Source organism: Dermochelys coriacea, chromosome 9, assembly GCF_009764565.3.
Source record: "Dermochelys coriacea isolate rDerCor1 chromosome 9, rDerCor1.pri.v4, whole genome shotgun sequence".
Taxonomy (NCBI): Eukaryota; Metazoa; Chordata; order Testudines; family Dermochelyidae; genus Dermochelys; species Dermochelys coriacea.
Genome location: NC_050076.1, coordinates 35,016,994 through 35,038,252, shown reverse-complemented (window position 1 = coordinate 35,038,252; position 21,259 = coordinate 35,016,994). Strand labels below are relative to the sequence as shown.

At 41.9% G+C, this 21,259-nt stretch overlaps 2 protein-coding genes across 3 annotated transcripts; both read left to right on the top strand.

The window, feature by feature from the left end:
* Positions 1-2,442: 2,442 nt before the first annotated feature.
* CCL20 (C-C motif chemokine ligand 20) lies at positions 2,443-9,532 on the top strand. Of its 2 annotated transcripts, XM_043492688.1 has the most exons (5): positions 2,443-3,182; positions 7,286-7,347; positions 7,627-7,741; positions 8,610-8,687; positions 9,035-9,532. In XM_043492688.1, exons 2-5 carry the CDS (start codon positions 7,308-7,310, stop codon positions 9,060-9,062), a joined length of 261 nt encoding a protein of 86 aa, XP_043348623.1. In that variant the 5' UTR covers positions 2,443-3,182; positions 7,286-7,307; the 3' UTR covers positions 9,063-9,532. The 2 variants fall into 2 exon arrangements, with proteins under 2 accessions (XP_043348623.1, XP_038272739.1); XM_038416811.2 differs by lacking the exon at positions 2,443-3,182 and having other exon boundaries at positions 6,487-7,347.
* A 4,102-nt stretch (positions 9,533-13,634) lies between these two features.
* Positions 13,635-15,990, top strand: LOC119861556 (C-C motif chemokine 20-like). Its single transcript, XM_038416810.2, has 4 exons — positions 13,635-13,890; positions 14,426-14,540; positions 15,093-15,170; positions 15,620-15,990. Exons 1-4 carry the CDS (start codon positions 13,815-13,817, stop codon positions 15,645-15,647), a joined length of 297 nt encoding a protein of 98 aa, XP_038272738.1. The 5' UTR covers positions 13,635-13,814; the 3' UTR covers positions 15,648-15,990.
* Positions 15,991-21,259: the final 5,269 nt, after the last annotated feature.

Genomic DNA, 21,259 nt, shown 5'->3' with positions numbered 1-21,259 from the left:
TGCAGAAGTGTGAACTCAGCCACTGGAATGTGGGAACGCCCCCCTTTTGCCTCACAGGTTTAATGGTTCTTGTTGCCTGGTTGAAGTTGATGTGTCTCCAGAAGAAGTCACACCCAACACTCTTTGGCCACAGAGATAGACCTTTAAAGGTGGGATGGAGCAAACAGGAGATAATTCTTGGGTTGTGAGAAAGACTTTTAGGCCTGGAACTCTGCCTTGAGATGCGGGGAAGGAGAGGAGGGAAGTCAGAGAGAGAAATCTGAGATATCAACTGAGGTGCGTTGTGCAGGGCCTGCAACGTAAACAGATTGTTTATACTCTTCTTTTGAAGGTACAAGGTTATTAATAAGAAACCACATCTTTGGTTCTCCTTTTTCTGATGGCAGTTGCACAGGTTTTCCAAGCAGTAAATGGGAGTTATATGAAACTCCATTCAGAATTATGTTTCCTGTCATTCATCATTAATCAGTAGGTGTTCAATCCTGTATACTCTTCCTTAAGCAAATAGTCATTACTTTGTGAGTGGTTTCATTGACTTCAGAGAAGATACGAAAATTAATTAGGATTACTCCAGTGTGTAACAGATTGCATAATCAACCCCTAAAATTCCTTCATTAATTGTAAATGTAAAACCTTTTATTGTGGCCTGAGAACAGTGCGTTCTCATGTGTCCACTCAGCCTCCTCCGAAAGGAAACCTTTTTCTCTGCTGTTGCATCTATACAAAAAAGGCCGTTACTCAGCATAATCCAAAACTCGTTAAAATCTCTTCTGGACTAAAGTGCAACATCTATACTGTTATATTTTGCAGGCCTGGGTGGGTTTTTCACCAGACTCAGACTGTCAGAGATTCTGAAATCCCCCAGCAGGATATTGCATAATCTGGGGCCAAGCTGCCAGAAGTTTCACACTCAGCACTGAAAGTTTGTGTGCCTGATGTGTGCAGATCATTGTCGGGTGGTACTTCCTGAGAGCTCTGGGATATCTGCTCAGTTCTAGGACGTCCCTGATTTCATAACCTTCTCTTTTGACATAGTGTGAATTCCTCCCAACAAACAGAGTTTATCCCGAAATTGCATCAAACCCATGTTGTCTCACAATATTTCTAATGTAAATCCTATTTTAATCCTCTCTGATGTGATAACACTTTATTCTCCTTTCGAAAGCTAAGTTTAATGATTAGGTGCTCAGGTTCTATTGAAAAGGGGCTATGTAAATACCTAGAGCTTAGTACCTATGGTACTAGTTTACTATAATTATTCTATTGCAGCACCAGAACTAAATTATCCAACACCTGACATAAGAGAGTTCTTGAGAAAAGGGCCGGGGAATTTCAGACCTGAAACCTGCTCCAGATTTCATCGTTGTCATGTTTATAATTAACTCACTTTATTTGGCCTTTGTGCAATAAAGCAATCATAAACAGGCCACTTGGAAATTACAGTAGGGAACTCCCCTTTCTGCTTCCCTTCTTCCTGGTCTACTATACAACTTGCAAAAGAGTTTTATTTGCAGCAGCTCAGGGTGTGGAAGTGTGCAATAGAAACAAGCATACTACAGGAGGTCAGGCAAGCTGCTGCAGCCAAATCAGCTTGTCAGCAGGTTTTTAATCTTTATTTAGCATATAGATCAAGTTATCACAACTGTGTATAATCAAGGGAGGTCATTGATAGATACTACAAGTGTATAGTAACTCCAAAGAGCCTTTGTAGAGGTACATAGCTACACACTGTCAAACAAACTGATAGACATCATTAATACTCTCCTCCATCTCTCTCCTAAGAAGCTAACATAATGCATGAAGCCTCAGATCTGGATGATTTTTGTCTTGGGATCCTATAACAAGGCAAAGCAGTCAAGTATACTGCCCATGTTTTCAGAGGGACTTCAAACTGCTCTCTAAAATCACAAGTTCAGGCCTGTGCACTTACATTTTTGCAAGTGCCATTTTTCATGGGCCCAAATGTGGATTTGCCTACAGAAACTGCATTTGTGTGTGAAATAGAGTAGTTACAGGTCTACCTAATTTGCCTATGTGAGCAAAAATTTGTACATGAAAAATTACAGCCACAATTTCAGAAGCTGCTTTGGGAAGTTGGGTATTTAAAAATATAGTTTGTCTTACAGACATTGGAGGAATCAGTGGTTGTATTTCTGATAGATCACTTTTTACCTGTCTTACACAAAAGCAAGCATACATGTGTGAGAGTTAGAAATTTGGGATGTTGGGTTTTCTTTCATCATGTCATTTTCTGTAGTAAAAACTGAATTCTTGCCCATGATTAAAGAGGGGATGTGGATCACGTGGGAATAGTATGCTGGGAATCAAGGAATATTTCCAGCATTGGGGAGACAGGAGGGGATTGTGAATTGTTCTGGGCAAGAGTCCCAAACGCCACAATCATCCTCTATTGTACCCCACTATTTACTTTAAAGTTGTTTACGCAACTGGAACTGACTATTTTTCTCTAATGCATTTTCCCTTTTCTTAGAGTTCAAACTGAGTTGGTATAGGACATTGGCACTTATCGCCTGCATGTATTGGCTCTTCATTTTGACTCTGCATGGTGGAAAGGTGGTGTTGCAGAGAGTCTGGGGATCTGTCCCATTCACCAACCCTCCTATTAGTCACTGGAACAAAAGAGAGAGGAAAGTTCAAGGGGGGAAGAAGACCCTGCTGAGTTGCAGCCTGTTAATCTGGTATACTTTGGGGCAATAGCAAGGAAAATCAGAGTTCGGTAGGATCTGAGTGGGGAAAAAAGAGAAAATGTGGAGTGAGGAAAGGAGAAAGACTATTAGGGAGGGAAAGTGGGGAGAGACAGACGAAGGAATTAAGGAAAGGGGAGAATGAGATGAGGGAGAGGGAAAGAGAAAAGGAGACCAAAAAGGTAAAGAGAAAAAATTATATAGAGAGAAGACAGACTAACAGGGAAAAAAAGATTGCATAAACGAGAGAACAGAAGAAAATTATTAAGAAAGCAAGGGCGGGGGGCAGAATATAAAGAGTACGAGAACACACATAACTTGAAGGATGTAAAATTGTCTTCTATTAATATTTTCTCATGATTCTGCTAGAAAACAGACAAAAGGAGGAAGGGTGGGTTGAGGTGACAGAATCCAGTGTAAGCCTATGACGGAACCATGATGAAGGTGTTGGCGATAAGGGAGAACTTTGGGTTTGAGGTGAGAATGTGTGTGGGAAGGATGAGAGGCTGAAAAGGGGAGAAGAGGGTCTTTTCGTACAAGTATTTCTTCCACAGTTCAACACCACTTCCTCTTTTTGATAAATTTCTGTTTGCATTGTTGAACTTGCAAACCTCAGATAGTGCCAGATCTGTCACAGAAGAGTACCTTGACATGCTATTTACCTTGGCCTGCAGCTTCAATTCCCTTTTGTGTTGTTTCCAACACCCCCAACATTTTGCAAATAAGTCACTGAAGTCATTATAAATACCCTGCACACAAGTGTACACGTTCAAAGGGACATTTATCCTATTTGTGAGTCGCTGTATTTCATTAATCTAAAGTGTTAGGTTAAACAAGTGCCATATTGAAAAAAAAATACATTACCAGGAAAGAAAATATTCCCCAGAGGTAAATCTGGTGGGTTGCTTAGTAGGCTTTGTTAGGAAATGTTTTAATTGTTGTTTACTATGTACTGTTGATTTGCATGGCACTAATAGATGAGTAAGAAGATAAGGTTCCTGATAAAATAAGGTGCTTAGGAAATGCTTAAAATAACCAAAGGCTTCACTTTCCTATAATGAAAACTAGAATGAAATGGAGTTAGGGGATGAGGATTGCTAGTTCAATACCTAATGTTCAAAGTCTTTTCTAATAGTAGTGAACTTCTTAAACAAAGCAAAGATAGAATGGCTTATTCTTTTTAATCTGATATTTATATAATGCCATCAATCCCAAAGTACTTTAAAAATGATCAAACTGATTTTCAGTACGGCTGAAAATCAGCTGTCATATATATATATATATATATATATATATATATATATATATATATATATATATAGCACTATTGAAACCCAGCTCTGGGCTTCCATGCACCACATTTGGAAGAATGGGGAATTTTGGCCAAGGATGCTGGAGCAAACACTACTGTATGTTCTTATGGAAATTGGGCAGGCCCTTCCATATCTAATAGAAATCTTGAGTTCCATTAAGTTAACTATCTCAAAAGGATATGTTGAATCCACCTTACTAGAATATGAACCTGTTATTCCAGGCAATCTAGATATTTTCAGCCTGAGTTTTAGACCACTAAGCCATCCCGCCAGCATAAATAGTTGCATTTAGGATGCAGATTTTGGATTAAAGGTTGAAACATGATTTGTTTCCACACCCAGTTTGCATACGGCTAACACTTGTTTGGTATAGTTATAGGTGCTTTTTTGTGTGGTCAGTCTAGACTACACAAGTTTTGCTTGTGCTAAAGTAGAATGAAGGTGCAAAGTTCATTAAGAAGCACATGGGTGTTAGTGTTCTAAGTCTTTAGGCTGCATGGAATGCTCCAAATAGAATTTCCTTTCCTTTGATTAATTGGCCCTAGAGAGGTGGCTTGGGAGAGATCTGATTAGTGACTAACAGTAAAACAAACAAAAAACAAATAAAAACCCTAGCAGATTTTTACAGGAAAGTGTGTGCAAATTTCATGGAACCTGTGTGACTACCATTAAAAAAAGAGATCTGCAGAATCCTATGAAACCAGGGTGAAAGTAAGTTAGAGGACTTACTGGTACGCCAGAGTCCTGAGCAGGGGGCGTGGCCTCAACCAGAAGAGGCGTGGCCTCATTCGGAAGAGGCAGGGCCTTAAATCCCCAGGCCCTTTAAATCTTGATTTAAAGGGCTCGGGGCTCCAGCTGCGGTAGTGGTGGCTGGGAGCCCCGAGCCCTTTAAATCACACCCGAGCTACCAGCTGCAGAGGTGGCTGGGAGCCCCCGGGCTCGGGGCAATTTTAAAGGGCCCAGGGCTCCAGCTGCTGCTACCGCAGCGGAGCCCCGGGCCCTTTAAATCACTGAGGAGCCCTGGGGTCTCCCGGCTGCCACCGCTATCCCGGGGCTCTGGGCTCTGGCAGAGCTTTAAAGGGCCTGGGGCTCCACTATGGTAGCAGCTGCCCGAGCCCTGCTGCCCGAGCCCTGGGGTAGCAGTGGCTGGGCTCCATTGGGGATTTAAAGGGCTCCGGGGCTCCAGCCGCTGCTACCGCTCCAGCTGCCGCTACTACCCCAGCCCTTTAAATCCCCTCTGGAGCCCCGCCGCTGCTACCCTAGGGCTTTAAATTGCCATCTGGGAAAGCTGGTTCCGGTACAGCCCGCTGGCTCTTGCCAATACATCATACCGGCTTACTTTCACTTCTGTATGAAACCCAGCAAACTTTGTTGCACATACGTGCTTTTTGTCAATACCTGCCATTATCCTAACCTTGAATACAGGACTGTTTGGTAGTTCACAGATAGGTGGCATATTTAGGTCCCTCTGTGGTTATTAGCCAGATGGTCAGGGATGCAACCTCATGCTCTGGGTGTCCCTAGCCTCTGATTGCCATAAGCTGGGAAAGGATGACAGGGTATGGATTACTCGATTGCCTGTTCTGTTCATTCCCTCCACAGCCACTGTTGGAAGACAGGATACTGGGCTAGTTGGACCATTGGTCTGACCTGGTATGGCTGTTCTTATGTTAAACAATCCAATCTGCTTAAAGATTTGGTCAGTGTTACCAGCTGGATTTATATCCTCTCAAGTGCAGTGCCCAAGTTGCAGTTTTAGTAAAACTGCATCACAGTGTTGATTAGTGCTGATTGTCTGTCACTCTGATATAACATCCCATGGAGGGAGCATTTTCAGCAAGAGCAGTAATATTTTTTTATTTTCATCGCACTTGACTGAGCCCCATAAAGCACTTATGTTTCAGAGATCACCATAGCCATGATCCCTTTGCCTGGCATACCGCTGTGCTGACTGCTACACGCGAAGATCTCCACACATGTTGCAAAGCTACCATAATGCAGTCTAAGATCTGCTCCTGCTATGCATGGTAATAGTATGTTATTGGCCTAATGAAAGAGAAAGCATTCACATTAGCAATGAGCAGGCATTTTAAAAAAAGAAAAATGGAAGATTTAAAAAATATTCTGGAGAGGGTACAGCTTTTCAGATTTAAAAAAATAATGTGAATTTAATGCTCATGGAAGGTGGTGGACTGATGGCCTTGGAGAATGAAAGGACTGTATCGAATGAACAGGATAAGCATGCAAGTTTCCTCAAATGTTACTCTGTGCCTGCCAAAATCCCTTACCTTTAACTTGGAGAGAGCATCTCTTCAGGTAACATTGTAGTCTAGTCTGCATGCCAGTACAGTGTTCTCTGCTACTGAACATTTCAGCTGTGGTGGGATACCACTGAGGTGAACACCTAGTGACTGGGAAATGGACGGAGACCACCAAATTAATGTAACATGTCATTTGGCAACGTAATAACTTTCATAATAACTCACCTGTACTGGATTTATTTTGTACTGTTGACCTAGACACTCTGTAGGACACTCTCCAAATGCTTTTCAGGTTTTATTTGCCCCATGTAGATATTCACGAGCCATTGAAATATATAGTGTGACTAGATATGGAAAGGCATAGGATACAATTATTATTTATTGAGCTCCAGACATAAATGAAGACATAATGCACAAGATGCTTTCAATCTAAATCTGATGCAGGTAGAACAGTTTAGACAGACAATAAACTGGCAGAAGATAAAGGCAGTGCTGTAAGGCAAAACAGAACTCTAAACAGAGCCAGACCCTCTTAGACTTTTAAAAAATTAGGTTTATTAAATTAGAACTTGGCAAACAAAGACACAGCTCCTATCTGTAACAGACTTTCTCATTTTCCTCATCTTGCAACCCAGTCTCACCCCCACAAAGTACTCATGTGGTTCACCCACAGAACTATGTATTTCCTTTATTTTTTTTTTGGCCTGAATTTTCTTTCTAACCTAGTTAGAGAAAACCCCCCCAAAGAGGTCTACTGCCTCTGATTACAGCATGGGTCAGGTTAACTTTTAAAAGTGGCTGCCACAATAGAACTGCTGAGGGGAAAACCCCATGATGAAAAATGGAACATACCCAGTGGTGAATTCCCTGAGGTCTCCAGACAACCTGCTTATAATGCCAGCTGAAGCCAAAGTCAGCAGATCAGAGCAGCCAGTTTTCTGATACTTTTGAAGTGTAAACTATAGTAAAACCTTACTGAACTGAAAATGACCAACTTTATCAGCAGAAGCTTGGTGCTGGCTTCTTTGATGGGGCTGCTGCTGTTGTACCTGTCTGGCACTTCTGAAGGTGAGTGATCTTTGATTTTTTTTCATTCTTCTGATTTAATTTCATTGGCTCAGAATATTGCTCTGGAGCATGTCAAGCAAACTGAGGTGTGCCTGTAAGGTGGTAGGAGGTCTCCCAGAGAATTAAACTATATGGTGGGCAGGACTTTCCTTCCAATTCCAGTGGAGTTCAATGTTCAGGGATTTGTCAATGTTGTATCCTGGGCAGGATTAAATTATTGTTCTAATTTTATTTTCCTCATTCTTAAATAAGTATTCCCTTTTCCCCACTCCATTTCAGCACAAAACAACCAAGATTGCTGCCTCTCTTACTCCACAATACGGCTGCCTCGAGGGGTCATAAAAGGCTACACAGAACAGCTATCCAGTGAAGTCTGTGACATCAATGCTATCATGTAAGTTACCAATCAGAAGAAATTCAGTCACACGATCAGTACTTTTACTGCCAGGCAAGAATTAGCCTTTGGACTTTTGTGTGATGAAAACAGAAATGGTTTGATCACCATAAATAAACTGTCTTTATCTTTTTCAAAAGGAAAACTGTCCTATAAAGTTCACTTAATATACAAACACTGTTAGTACATTATAAAACCTAACTATTAGGAAGGGAGCATTAACTCACATTCTTACAGGATGTCTGTACAAAATAAATATAAACCTGCCTGTTTAGGAATCTAAGAAATGCCACATGGGATCAGGCTAGTGGTCCATTTAATCTAGATTGATTTAGCCTCCAACAATGGCTTCAAAAGAATATTTAACACCTTTCCCCTCCATCCCATTCCATAAGGGACACTTAAGCAATACTCTTCTTGTGGGGAAAGTTTCTTCCCAACTCAAAGTAGTTAGTGGATCTCTTACATCCTGAAACATGAGGGTTGAGATCCCTCATATTTTTATACCATCTAGTTTAATTGTAGCTCTTCCCACAATTCTGAGAAATATCTAATTGTTGTTTGTATTCAGCTAAGTTCTTTGCCTCAATATCTGGTACCAATAAGTTCAACATAATTGTGTGCTATGTTTAAAAATATAGAAATCAATTTTCATCAGTTTTAATCATTTCCTTTTAATTTAATTGGATGTCTCCTTGTGCCCATATGAGCGAGGATGAAAAGGAAAATCTAATTGGCTTCCTCTATGAAACCTGCTGCTGCTTTGTATGGAGCAGCCATAGAATATGTTTCTATTCTGCTCACTGTAGCCCTAAGGGATTTAATAGAAGGAAGTTACTATAATTGTTTATCATACCTTTCCTTCCAGTTTTCATACAAAGAATGGAATGAAAGCTTGTGCAAATCCAGAAGACCGCTGGGTGAAGAGGCATCTTCTTTGGCTGAGGTAGGAATAGTTTAAAACCTATTAACCTGGTCAAAAGAGAATGTGTCTGAGTATCCACTGGCAGTAACAGAGCTATATTCTTGGTGGCATTGAGGGGACCAGCTATGCACATGTAGAATACATTTTTTCACTTCCCTCCCTTCTCCTGCTGGACCTGGTTAAAAAAATTTTAAGCTCTCATAGTGGTAGGCATAGGCATAGAAGTTTCATATACTGGCCTCTCCTACCTGAGAGACCCTGTTACTGACGATAGCAAGAGCTGTACCAGGGGAAGAGAAATCCAAAATTCACATCATGACTGAAGTGGTCCCCAGTGCTTATTCATATGTTCTTGTTGTTTTTCATAGTCATAAACTCAAGAAGATGTCATTGTAATGTGGCTTTTGAAATGGAACTAGACATAGAGGCGGCTGCAGAACCTAAATTAGGTTGGAATCATCTCTTTGTACACGATGTGTGCTTACTGACCATTATTCCTGACTTCTTTGGAACCACTGAACTACTGAAGTTGATTCATATTGCATCATTTGTTTGCTTGACTTAAGCATTTTGTTAAAGTTGCTTTTTTTCTTTGCTAATATACAATATTTGATTACCATGTAAAGAAGAAACTGTTTTAAACTATTATAGAAAATATGTGCCCTATTGGATTTAGAGCATTTGGATGTCATTTGTGCTATTTAGCATAAGTAAAATAGATAATTTATTCTATTTATTGTTACATCATAGGCATTTTTTGTGCCAAAAGCTGTTCTCTTTTAATTCTAAATATTGTGATCAAGAACAAATGGATTATATATTTTGGACTATTGTAAAAACATGTGCTTGAGAGAAAGTGGAGTCTGTGGAAACTTTAAAAATTACATTAAAAATCCAAAATGAGACTTGTTTTATTGGCAATTTATTGTATACCATGGATATCAAAAGCCCTCGTGTTCCAGAACATCCAGACCAGACCATTCTTTATCTGTCCTACATCTGTAAATGACAGTGGATGCCTCTTTTGTTTCACTCTACATTTGCATTAGGAAAGTTGTAGACATCACGGTGTATATGAACCCTCTCCCCCTCCCACCAGCAGAAAAAAAGCAGCTCTCTACCCCATATTAGTTCCATGTGACAAGCTGTTCTTGGTCTGATCTTGCCTTTGTCAAACTGAGAGAGTTCCTCAGCCACTCCCTAAATATATTTAGTAGGGGAAAAAAACACCTCAGGGATGGAGGCTACCATTGATCTTTGCTTCTTGATAATGTAATGGGGATGCTGCCACACCCCCGAGGAGGCTTTGAAAACCAAACCAGCCAAACATCAAAAAGCATATGTAACTAGTCACCTTTTTAGTCCAAGCAGCAGCTCTTCAGAGTTGGCTCTCTGGGAGGTACCAGGCTTCAATCCACCAAAGACATAAGCACATGTGTAACTTTATGCACAGGAGCAGTCCTACTGACCTCTCCCTCCTGCCTGGCTTTCTGCTATAGTTTTAAAAAAAGCAGTGCACATATCTTCACAGGACAGTTTCATGGCTTGTTTGCTGGTTAGGGGTGGGTGGCAAGACCTATCCCTCAGTGGATTGACCAGGAAGCAGTCCCTGTAAAGAGCACTTTGCAGATATTTCCTCTCGTTTAGCTCACTCCCACAGGTTTGCCATGCTCAGTGGGTTATCGGGCACTGTGCTATAAACTGCTTACAGGACGAGACCCATGTACCATTCTAGGGCTTGTGCGAGGGCACCAGTTACTAAATGAGTATTCGCAAAAAGAAAAGGAGTACTTGTGGCACCTTAGAGACTAACAAATTTATTTGAGCATAAGCTTTCGTGAGCTACAGCTCACTTCATCAGATGTATTTGGTGGAAAATACAGAGGGGAGATTGATATACACACACACAGAGAACATGAAACAATGGGTTTTATCGTACACACTGTAAGGAGAGTGATCACTTAAGATGAGCCATCTTCGACTAACACGGCTGCTACTCTAAATGAGTATTAAGCCTGTTATATGTTGACACAAGCCATGTTCAATGATTTATTAATTTATGTTGAGATATAATAATTATAAGCACCTTTCTTGGGCACTGAGCACAGTCAGAATAATTAAAATATAGTTGCCATTAGTTAGAGCCCATCATGCCGCTAACTTGTTAAAAGGCTGAGTAAGAATGGTTATGTAGACAAAGCCTATATGACATAACCGTCCTTGATAGGAGCCTCAGTTGAAACTTCGGTGGTGGTGGGATAATTCTTCCCAAGGTGTGGAAACTTTGCTTTAAGGGGCAAATCCTGTTGATATCAGTAGCAAATTCCCATTGAACTCAGTGGGATCACAAGTTACTGGGGCCAGTTGCAGGAATTGCTGGGTGAATTCTTTGGCCTGCTCTATTCAGAGATCTCCTATATTTCAATCTTCTTAGAAACTAGAAAAGATTATCACAATGGTCCCTTCTGGCTATAAATGAGTCTGTGACCATGATCTGGTCCTAACTTACTACTACTAAGAAACCCATCTTCACTGTTGACTTTGAATTTTTGGTTTACTTAAAGATCCTTTGGTTTTTTCTTCATTATATTTCTAGTTCTTATTTTTAATTAAGTCTTATCTGAACTCTCTCTGTCTAGACTTTTCCCTTTTAACAGTTTCCTTTGGTTAATTTAACCATTATTTCATTTCCACATCTCTATGTCCTCTGCGTCCTCCCCTGAATGCTAATCTTATATCTCAACCCTGCCTCATCTGTTCACTCTTGGCCACCAAAATAGCACCACACCCCGTCTCCCTGAATTTCAGTCTTCTGACTAAATATCACCTCAGAGATTCCTTTATTTCAGGGGTTCTCAAACTGAGGGTCGGGACCCTTCAGGGGGTCGTGAGGTTATTACATGGGGAGTCGTGAGCTGTCAATCTCCATCCCCACCCCGCTTTGCCTCCAGCATTTATAATGGTGTTAAATATATAAGAAAATGTTTTTAATTTATAAGGGGGTGTGGGTCACACTCAGAGGCTTGCCATGTGAAAGGGGTCACCAATAAAAAAGTTTGAGAACCATTGCTTTATTTAAACCACCAGAAGCAGCTGGTGGCAGTTTGACACTTCTCCTCCAAGTCTGTTGTTGATCATTGCCCTTTGTTTAAAGCTCTTTACCCAGATTTCAGTTCCCATTACAATGGCTTTATCCAAGCCTATTTGAATGACATTTTCAGCTATAATTTTATGGGGTTCTATGTTCAAAGTTCTACTAAAATCCAAATACGTCACTGTACGTACTTGTTACTGTTTTCTTTTACTCTGTTTTTAAATGGCTCCCAAGTATAGGCTGGATACAGTTTACCCCCCAAAATTCATTGTCTGTGATTCTAAAGGATATGGGATACAAGAAAGGGAACTGAGATCCTTGGTTTTCCCTTCACAGCAAAGTACCAATGACTGAGACAAGGGCTATTACTGCTTTTAGTGATCATCCTCATGATGATTTTATTATTTATTTTAGTCTATAGAGGTTCTTATAGTGTCATCACTAGAGTAGTGCATTAAACATTGTAACTAACATCTGTCATGGGTAGTTTTGTTCTCTCTCTCATCTCCTCCCCAATGGAGAATTGAGAGGCAGAGAGAGGCTGCATTAAATATCATTTTGGAGGCCATCCCAATGTAGGAGTAATGTAATTTTGGTAACTCTGGTTCAGGAATCATGAGGAGTGAGTTATTTTACATTGGTTTCAGGACAGGGACAGTATCTTCCTGTGTGTGTGTACGGCACCTTTTAGTATAATGGGACCTCACTGTTGACCGGGGTTTTTGAATGCTATGGCAGCTGTACAAATAATAAACAACAGAAGCTGTGGGTGCTCAGTACCTCTAAGAAAACAAGCCATTTAATTGCCTACATATGGAGTTAGGTGCATAACTTTAGGCACCTCAGCTGCAGCCAAATGCTGCTTGGTGGCAGTGAGGAAGGAGCCCAATGGGTGGCCATTGTGGTGGTCATCATCCTGGCCCCATCTCTAGAATAAAGTAAAGTTGGTTGCTTTGATTTATGATGGCTGCCTATGGTCCAAATAGCTGGAGATTGGCAGCTCTATGTGGGGGTAATCCTGAAGGAGTTGCTTAAACTGGTTTTAGGGCTTTTTTTTTTCCATGGAGCTAAAAGCTCCCAGTGGGTTAATCCCACCTCCCTCTGTTTCAGGTTGTACCCTAACTAGCCATATTTACGCTCAGAGGTCCGTTAAGATGGACACTCCCTGCAGAGTTTCAACCTTTGCTAATGTGGGGGTAAGACAAAAAGGAGAACATGCCAACAGTGATACTTGAAGCTTTAGAGGAAGACACTGTTTCTGGCCCAAGCAGCTTAGATACAAGGAAGGGACCCAGAACAAAGTGACACAGATGTGTGTGGGGAGGGCTCATGGGCTATATTTTGAAAGTATTTAAATGAAGAGGGGGATAATATTTGATGCTTGAGAACAGAGTTCCAAATATAAGGAGTGACCTGGATGAAGGCACAGAGGCCAGCATGGAGGTGGGGCAATTGGAAAGAAGGCTTGGGAGAAAGGATGGGGAGCCAGAGGGAGAACAGGAGAAATAAGAGGAGCAATGTTGGTGGGGGAGATTTTCACAGGGCCTTGGTGGGGAGAGCAAATGCGTGAGCTTTCTGAGGAAGAGGAGTCCAGGGAAAGGCATTCAGAGCAGTGGTGACATGAGCTGAGTAGAGGTTTGTGGAAAATTTAGCAAACGGAGCACTAGCTCATTTCGGTGTGGGCTCTCTGTCTCGTCTGCTGTCGCTCGCGGTCCCACACCCACAAGTGTTCAGGTGCTTCACCCAAATAACCATGAGCTCACAGGGTTTTTTTATTTCCTTCTCGCTGAATTTGTTTTCCATCCTGATTGGAGGAAAAAGTCCCCAGAGAGTTGATGCCTATGATGTCATGAAGCAGGTTAACCAGCCTAAAGGAACGGTTGAAGGAAATACCCTCTGAAAGGAGAGTGGAACACATGCTTGTAGGAATTTCCTGAGGTCATGAGCAGATATTATAAGCAGGTTGTCCATGGCCAAAGCCATCAGTTCAGAGCAGCTGATTTTCTGATATACCTTAAGTGAAGCTTTAAGTAAACTCAACTATTGAGCTGAAAATGACAGGCTTTAGCAGCACGAGCTTTATCCTGGCTTCTTTGGTGGGGCTGCTGTGCCTCTTCTGCACTTCTGAGGGTGAGTAATGTTGGCTTTTGGAGCCACGTGTCTAGAGGCAGAAATATTGGTAGGGAGTATGATCATTAGGTTGAGTAATTTGAGCTGTGAGGGTAGTACAAGGGCCTTACACTATTGTGCAAGGCTCTCCCCTCCCTCCTTCTTTCTTTAATTTTATTTTGTAATGAAAAGTGCCAGAGAACAGATATAGTATGAAAGGTGGCTGTGAAAGTATGAAAGCCAAACTCAACCTATTCTGTGTATCGCCTCTTAGTACTGTAGCTCAGTCTCTGTGCATAATTAATCTTTGTCACCACTGCACAGAATGCCAGATGAGGTGTCAGTACTGACTACTGGGGGTTTACTTGCTGCTATTTTTACTTCAAAATCTTTTTTTTTTTTTTTTTATAATGATGAGCTTTCCGATCGCTACCGATCTGACTTAGCCTTCACTAAGGAGATTATGACACATCCTTAATTTGAGGTCTTTGTCCCACCTACAGGATGAAAATGAATTCTATTCCACTCATTCGTAACGCATTTTTCCCCATTCCAGCCCAAAGCAACCAAGACTGCTGCCTCTCCTACATGAGAATTGAGCTGCCTCGTCGGGCCATCAATGGCTACACAGAACAGTTATCAAATGAAGTCTGTGACATCGGTGCTATCATGTAAGTTACCAGCTGAAAGAGATTTAGATTAGTTGCAATGGACCACTATCTGTACTTACGCCACAAGACTTGGTCTTTGAACCTAGACTAAAGGGGAAATGGCTATAATCATAAATAAACTTTATTTCCTTATTTGGATCTATGAAATCTAATTCTATAAAATTAATTTAAAGTAGAAAGAACTTTTATACCTATAGGACATAAATTATTAGGAAAGTGCTTGACTCACATTCTCGCACAGGATCTGTATGCTGTACATTTAAGTCCCAAGTGTTTTGAAATGCTAGACAAAGCTACAGACAGTGGCAAAGGTCCTGCATGTTGGCAATATAAGACATACTTCATATTACTGGAAAATCAGTTTCTGTGAAATAGTGATCATTATTCTAAATTGTCCTTTTACAGTTAAACTGAACTCTTCTGCCTCTACTTTTGAGTGGAGCACTCATATCATGCATTTTGTTCTATTGAATTAGTGTTCTGTTGAATGCAGCTCTTTATGGCTCAGTAGCAGAACCTTATTGTCATTATTCCCTCTACCTTTCCTTCCAGTTTCCACACAAAGAGTGGGTTGAAAGCATGTGCAAATCCAGAAGACAACTGGGTGAAGAAGCGTCTTCTTTGGCTGAGGTAGGAATACTTTCAAATCTATTAGCCTGGCCAAAACTGAGTGTGACTAAATATCCACTGACAGTGGCAGATCTAAGCTCTTACAGGGGACAGGGTGTACAAGCATGGCTGGGCACATTTTGAAAACGTGTCTTTCGCTTCTTGCTTTTCTTGTGCAGAGGAGAAGGGGGTGTTGGGAGCACCTTTGTTTTAGGACTGATAGGGTCAGGATGGAGACAGGTGTTCCATTTGCCCCTAACCCCAGATAGGATAATGCCATAGATTGCAAATACTGGAATGGAGAAGAGAAATGCAAATGCAAATCTTTAGCTAAATTAGTTGCTGATGTAAATTCATGCAACACAAGTGAGTGCTGTGGAACTGCATCTGTTTACACCGGCAATGCATTTGGCCCTCTGACTAAATGAGAACCTGAAGCTTATCCATGCTTTTTCTCTATATTTTTACAGCAAAAAGCTCAAGAAGATGTCAATGTAAGACTGTTTCTGAAATGGAACTAGACAGAGAGGAGGGCTGCAGAACCTAACCTATGTTAGAATCATCTCATTGTACACTGTTGTGTGCTTGCTATCTACTTATTGCTGGCTTCTTTGGAACCATTGAACTACTGAAGTTGATTCATATTGCATCACTTGTTTGCTTGACTTAAGCACTGTGTAAAAGTTTCTCTTTCTTTGCTACCATATATATTACATGTTTGATTACTGTGTAAAATAGAATATGATACACATGTATTGGGTACTGTGTGCCCTATTGTGTTTAGTGTACAGTGTATTCATGCACATTAACATAAATAAAACAGGGTATTCTGTTCATTTCATTTTTTTTGTCTAAAAGAGTTTCCCTTAATTTCTAGTGTTGCTGAAAAATAACATAGGCTAAAGTGAATGTTTAATATAAAGACAATGGATAAAACTTAAGTATTTACTCCTGAGGGAATTCTGTGCCACTGCGCATGCACAGAATTTATGTCCCCCGCAGATTTTCTCTGCTTCCCCACAGAAAAATGACTTTCTGACTGGGAAGCAAAGGGAAGCTACAAAAGCAGTCATGCAACCCTCCCCATCAGTATGTTTTGGGTGCCCAGGGCAGCCAGCAGAGAGATAAATCACTGTGGGGCAAGGGCAGGACTAGGGAAGACCTGGTTGGTGGCTCCTACCTGCACCAGGCTCAGCTGCTAGATCTGGCTGGGGTGGGGAAGATGGGATTTCCTCTTTCCCTGCATGGCATATGGGACTGGGTCAGACCCACCCCCCAGGCTGCAGGAAGCTTTGAAAACTCTCCCGCTCCTGCTTTCTGCACCCATCGCTCCTCAGCTGCAGGGGGAGGGATCACTGTACAGGGAGCTGCTCCCCCATCCACCCAACCCCTGTGCATCCAGACCCCCTCGTACCCAGACCCTCTCGCCAAGCCTCACCCCCTGCACTCAGAACCCCCCACGATGAGCCCCACTCCTTCTGGTCTGCACTTGGACCACCGTGATGATTCACCCACACCCAGATCCCCACTCCACTGAACCCCAACCAGCTGCACCTGGTTCCCCCCCAGCATCTGGACCTGCAACTGAGCCCCCCACATCCAGATCCTCCTGCTGAGCTCTATATCCTTCACACCCAAATCCCCCTCGCCTTCACCTTGACCCCAGATTCCCATTACTGTGCACCCAGAACCCCCCAATAAGCCCCTGTGCATCCAGCTCCCCCACTGAGCTGCCCACACCCAGATTGCCCCACACAGAACCCTCTTGACCCACAGCTGGATCCCCCCATACTAAGCCCTCTGTACTTGGATCCTGCCTTGCTGAGCCTGCCTGCCTGCCCACACCTGGTGCACTTGACACGGAGGGGCAGGGCACCGGGGTGTTTCTGGGGCAGGCCAGGTCCTTGTGCTGTGTCAGGGTTGGGTGCAGCCTCACCACTGAGTCTGTGACTCCGGTGGGAGCTGCACAGTGATCTCCCACTTCTGTGCAGCCAGTGGCCTGTACTCCCCACTGTCATGCTGGAGCCTCCACATTTATTTGACAAATAAAATTTACAGAATTTGTAGAATTTTAAAATATTGTGTGCAGAATTTTTAATTTTTTGGTGCAGAATGCCCTCAGGAGTAGTTATTGTATGATTAAAATGCAAAGGTTTGAGAAGGAAAACATGGTGATCGTGAATGTGATGATAAAACTTTGCATTAGCAACCCCTCCCCAAAAGTTGCTGATATGAATTCATACTCCTGAAATAAAACATTTTTTGTTTATGAATATCCAGATCACTGTTCCCATGCTCCTGGAATTATACTGCTCATTGCTGTGCATCCATAACTGTAAATTAAAAACAATTGCTTCTCCTCCTCTTACCCACACTGTTTGCCTCATGAAGGCGGTGGGCATTATGCGGTGGGGAGGGTGGGGAATCTTCCAGAAGAACTGATGTCTACTGTATATTTGTTCCACATAATAAATTGTTCTGGGCACAATTGTGCCTCAGTTAAACAGAGGGAGTTTATCTGTTACCATATTTGGTTTGTGCCATAAAAGTTCAGGAATGGGAAGCACAGCAGATCTTTACATGCACTATCAGCCGAGAGGCTAAGGTGTGACTAGCCATGGAAATAGTTACCTACCCATCACAAGAGGTGATCCCTGAAGGTGGGTGTTGAAGTACAGCTTGTGTTGTACCTGTTCTGTGGATAGAAGACTTCTATTCCTGGGGCTGTTAATCAAGCTAAAGGCTAACTGTCATATAGAGAAGTGCAAGAGGACTTCCTGTGGTGCTGCCACTAGTTCCCCACTAAGCATGTTCATGCTGCCTCTATAATCTAAGTTACGAGTACAGTAAGGAGCCCAACCTATGATTTTTTGGCAATTCTGCAGTTCCAAGGTAATGTCCCTAAAATGAAGCAATTTGCAATGGACACCACTTGTAGTCATAGGGTATGATGACTTGAGCTATCGGATACAGTAGAACCTCAGAGTTATGAATGCAGAGTTACGAACTGACTGGTTAACTACACAGCTCATTTGGAACTGGAAGTACACAATCAGCTAAAAGCAGAGAGGGGGAAAAAAAGAAAAAGCTAATACAGTAGAATTCTGTGTTAAATGTAAACTATGTAACAGACCCAGACCAATCGGGTACAGGAGTCTGGTCGAAGGCAAATATACTGGCCACTGGATGAATAGTTTTCTGTTCCCTGAGTGACCAGAGCAGAGGCTGCGCTAGCACGATCAGGAACCTGCTAGAATCAATTAAGACAGACAAGATAATTAAGACACCTGGAGCCAATTAAGAATATACTAGAATCAATTATGGCAGGCAGACTAATCAGGACACCTGGTTTAAAAAGGACCTTCCATGAGTTAGTGGAGGGCGTGCAAGGAGCGGGGAGTGAGAAGGCGTGCTGCTGGAGGACTGAGGAGTACAAGCATGATCAGGCTTCAGGAGGAAGATCCTGTGATGAGGATAAAGAAGGTGCTGGGGGGGAGGCCATGGGAAGTAGCCCAGGGAATTGTAGCTGTCATGCAGTTGATACAGGAGGCATTGTAGACAGCTGCTATCCACATGGCCCTGGGTGGGAAAACCGGTGTAGAGGACGGGTCCAGGTTCCCCCCAACTCCTGATCGGACAAAGGAGGAGTTGCCCTGATCTGTGAGCAACACCAGAAGGGAAAGTCTAATTTGGAAAGGGATCTGGCTTGTCCCCAACCCACTAGATGGGACAACAGAGTCTGCGGAGATTGTTCTCTGTTTCCCTCATGCTGACCAGTGATGAGGTAAGCTGAGTGAATGGCAGATTTGAGCCTCTAGCAGAAGCAGCCAAACGGAGGGCTGCCGTGAACCTCTGAGGTGAGCAAATCTGCCAAAAAGTGCAGGACCCACCAAGGTGGAGGAAGAACTTTGTCACAACTACCTAAAAAAATAAAGGGAAAGCAGAATTTTTCTTCTGCATAGTAAAGTTACAAAGCTGTATTAAGTCAATGTTCAGTTGTAAACTTTTAAAAGAACAGCCATAACATTTTGTTCAGTTACATGCATTTCAGAGTTATGAACAAACTTCATTCCTGAGGTGCTCATAACTCTGAGGTTCTACTGTAGTCAAAACATTGCAGTAATAATTCATGAGTAGCTTTGCCTATTTTTCCCTTCTCTATGCCTAGTGGAGATGGATCCAATTGCCAACAAATATTAATGTAGAGTTTGCCTCTTGATGTTGTTGTAACCTGTTCAGATACCACAGTAACAGAGATTGATAGATACATAGATATCCTTAATTACAGAACACTGACTCCTGTCCCTTGTAAGAAGGAAGACATTAGTTAATACAGCACGAACACCACTAGAGACTGTTTAGCTGAAGGATGCACTGACCCGAGTGTAACAAACATTAACACATGTGCCCTCAATACTACCTTGGGCCTTTAGGCACTCATGAAATACAAATAATAATCTCTTCCATAGTGGAGTAATGCCTGCCCTAAAGCCATAGGACAAGAAAGTCCTTGGGTGTTGTGCACAATCTGACCTTATTTCAAAGTCTATCTCCTCATTCCCTTTTGGATGGTAGAGGTAAGTAAAAATGTGGCTAATTCCTATGGTTACCAGGTTTCCTCTAAAACGAGTAGCTGTGAACTGTGCTCAAGTCTGCTGGTGGAAACGGTAGATAAATCCTTCATCAAGTATGCATACAATAACCTTTCAAGTGAAAGTAGATATGTGTCAATGTCTAGCCAGAAACGATATCTTTGCAACAAAGTAGGCTTGGTACAAGTCTAATGAAATCACCTATCAAGTGGGGAAATGAGAGCCTGAAAGATATAGAAAGACACAGCCCTGCATCAGGAGAGCAGAAGACATTAGCTTGGTAAACTTCACTACTCACTCAAACATGGCAGTTACTGGTTGCAGAAGGAATCTTTTTGATAGACCAGGATGTCAGAAATAGATATCAAAATGGTCATGCATAGCTCCAGAAATGCCTGCTTTGGCATGGTATGCTTTGGCTGTAACAGATTTAGCCAAAGTATGCATACACTAGAGGTGGTCAGAAAACAATTTCTGTTCTATAGGAAATTCTGACATTGATTTAATTCCCAAACAGAACCAAAAATCATAATTTCTCACAGGACAGAAATTCTGAATAATTTTGATTGAGACATTACAATATTTTGTGTTTAATAATATTTGAATTGTTTTGCTTTGATAGGGTTGGAATGTTTTGTTTTTATAATGTAAAAACTATAAAATTATACAAAAATAGATTAATATAATCTATTACAATTAATATTTTAATATACTATAAAAGTCTCAATGAAATTTATCAAAATGATAGGAAAAAGTAAAAACAAATAGTTTTGACTATTGAAAATTTAATCGCAATTGACCCATTTTGATTTTAATGAAAATGCATTTTCTGACAGAAAACTATTTTGTTGAAACTTTTTTGTCCTTTCATGAATCCGTTAGCTCTGGTGTCTCCCACAAGGGGTCTGCAATTCTCATACTGCCAATGCATATGGAGGCAAAATACCCAGTGTGCGTAACAACCATCTCTTTTCCTTATTTAGAAAGTGCATCAGGATTGCTTATTGATCATCATCTTCCCTGTTGTGGGCCCGAACAGGCTCCAACCATGGAATGGCTGAGCAGACACTCTGGAGCCGGGGCCTCGTGTGCCAGCCTTGCTATCCTGAGTGTGTAGCACAGAGCTCCCCTTCAGCAGGAGCCTCCATTCCTTTCTGATTTGGACCATAGAAGGAACAAGGAAGGAAGCTATGAATTATCATAGGAGGAGGTAAGTTGTGTATCTTATTGATGGCACAAAGCCTTCTCTGCTCCTTGCCCCTCTGCTTAGCAGCCAGGTGGGATTAAAAGAGGGAGGAAGCTTCCCTATACAAAAGCATCTAGAAAGGGAAGCTGCCTGAGAAACCAAGCAAAGAGGGCGGGAACTAGGAATTTGTTGAACTAGTCTGACTGGGTGGAGAAGGGTGAACAACTGTCCAGGGCTGGAGGAAGTGGGAAGCGCAGAAGGGGATAGCATGACATTCTTTTGAGAGGACTAGCTCTAGCGCATGCTAATTGCACCACACATGCATGCGTTTA

Coding starts and splice junctions, on each gene's coding strand:
- CCL20 (XM_038416811.2), top strand. CDS start 7,266: ATGACCAACTTTATCAGCAGAAGCTTGGTGCTGGCTTCTTTGATGGGG. Junction 7,348..7,626: donor CCTGTCTGGCACTTCTGAAG/GTGAGTGATCTT, acceptor ACTCCATTTCAG/CACAAAACAACCAAGATTGC. Junction 8,688..9,034: donor AGGCATCTTCTTTGGCTGAG/GTAGGAATAGTT, acceptor TGTTTTTCATAG/TCATAAACTCAAGAAGATGT.
- LOC119861556 (XM_038416810.2), top strand. CDS start 13,815: ATGACAGGCTTTAGCAGCACGAGCTTTATCCTGGCTTCTTTGGTGGGG. Junction 13,891..14,425: donor CCTCTTCTGCACTTCTGAGG/GTGAGTAATGTT, acceptor TCCCCATTCCAG/CCCAAAGCAACCAAGACTGC. Junction 15,171..15,619: donor AAGCGTCTTCTTTGGCTGAG/GTAGGAATACTT, acceptor ATATTTTTACAG/CAAAAAGCTCAAGAAGATGT.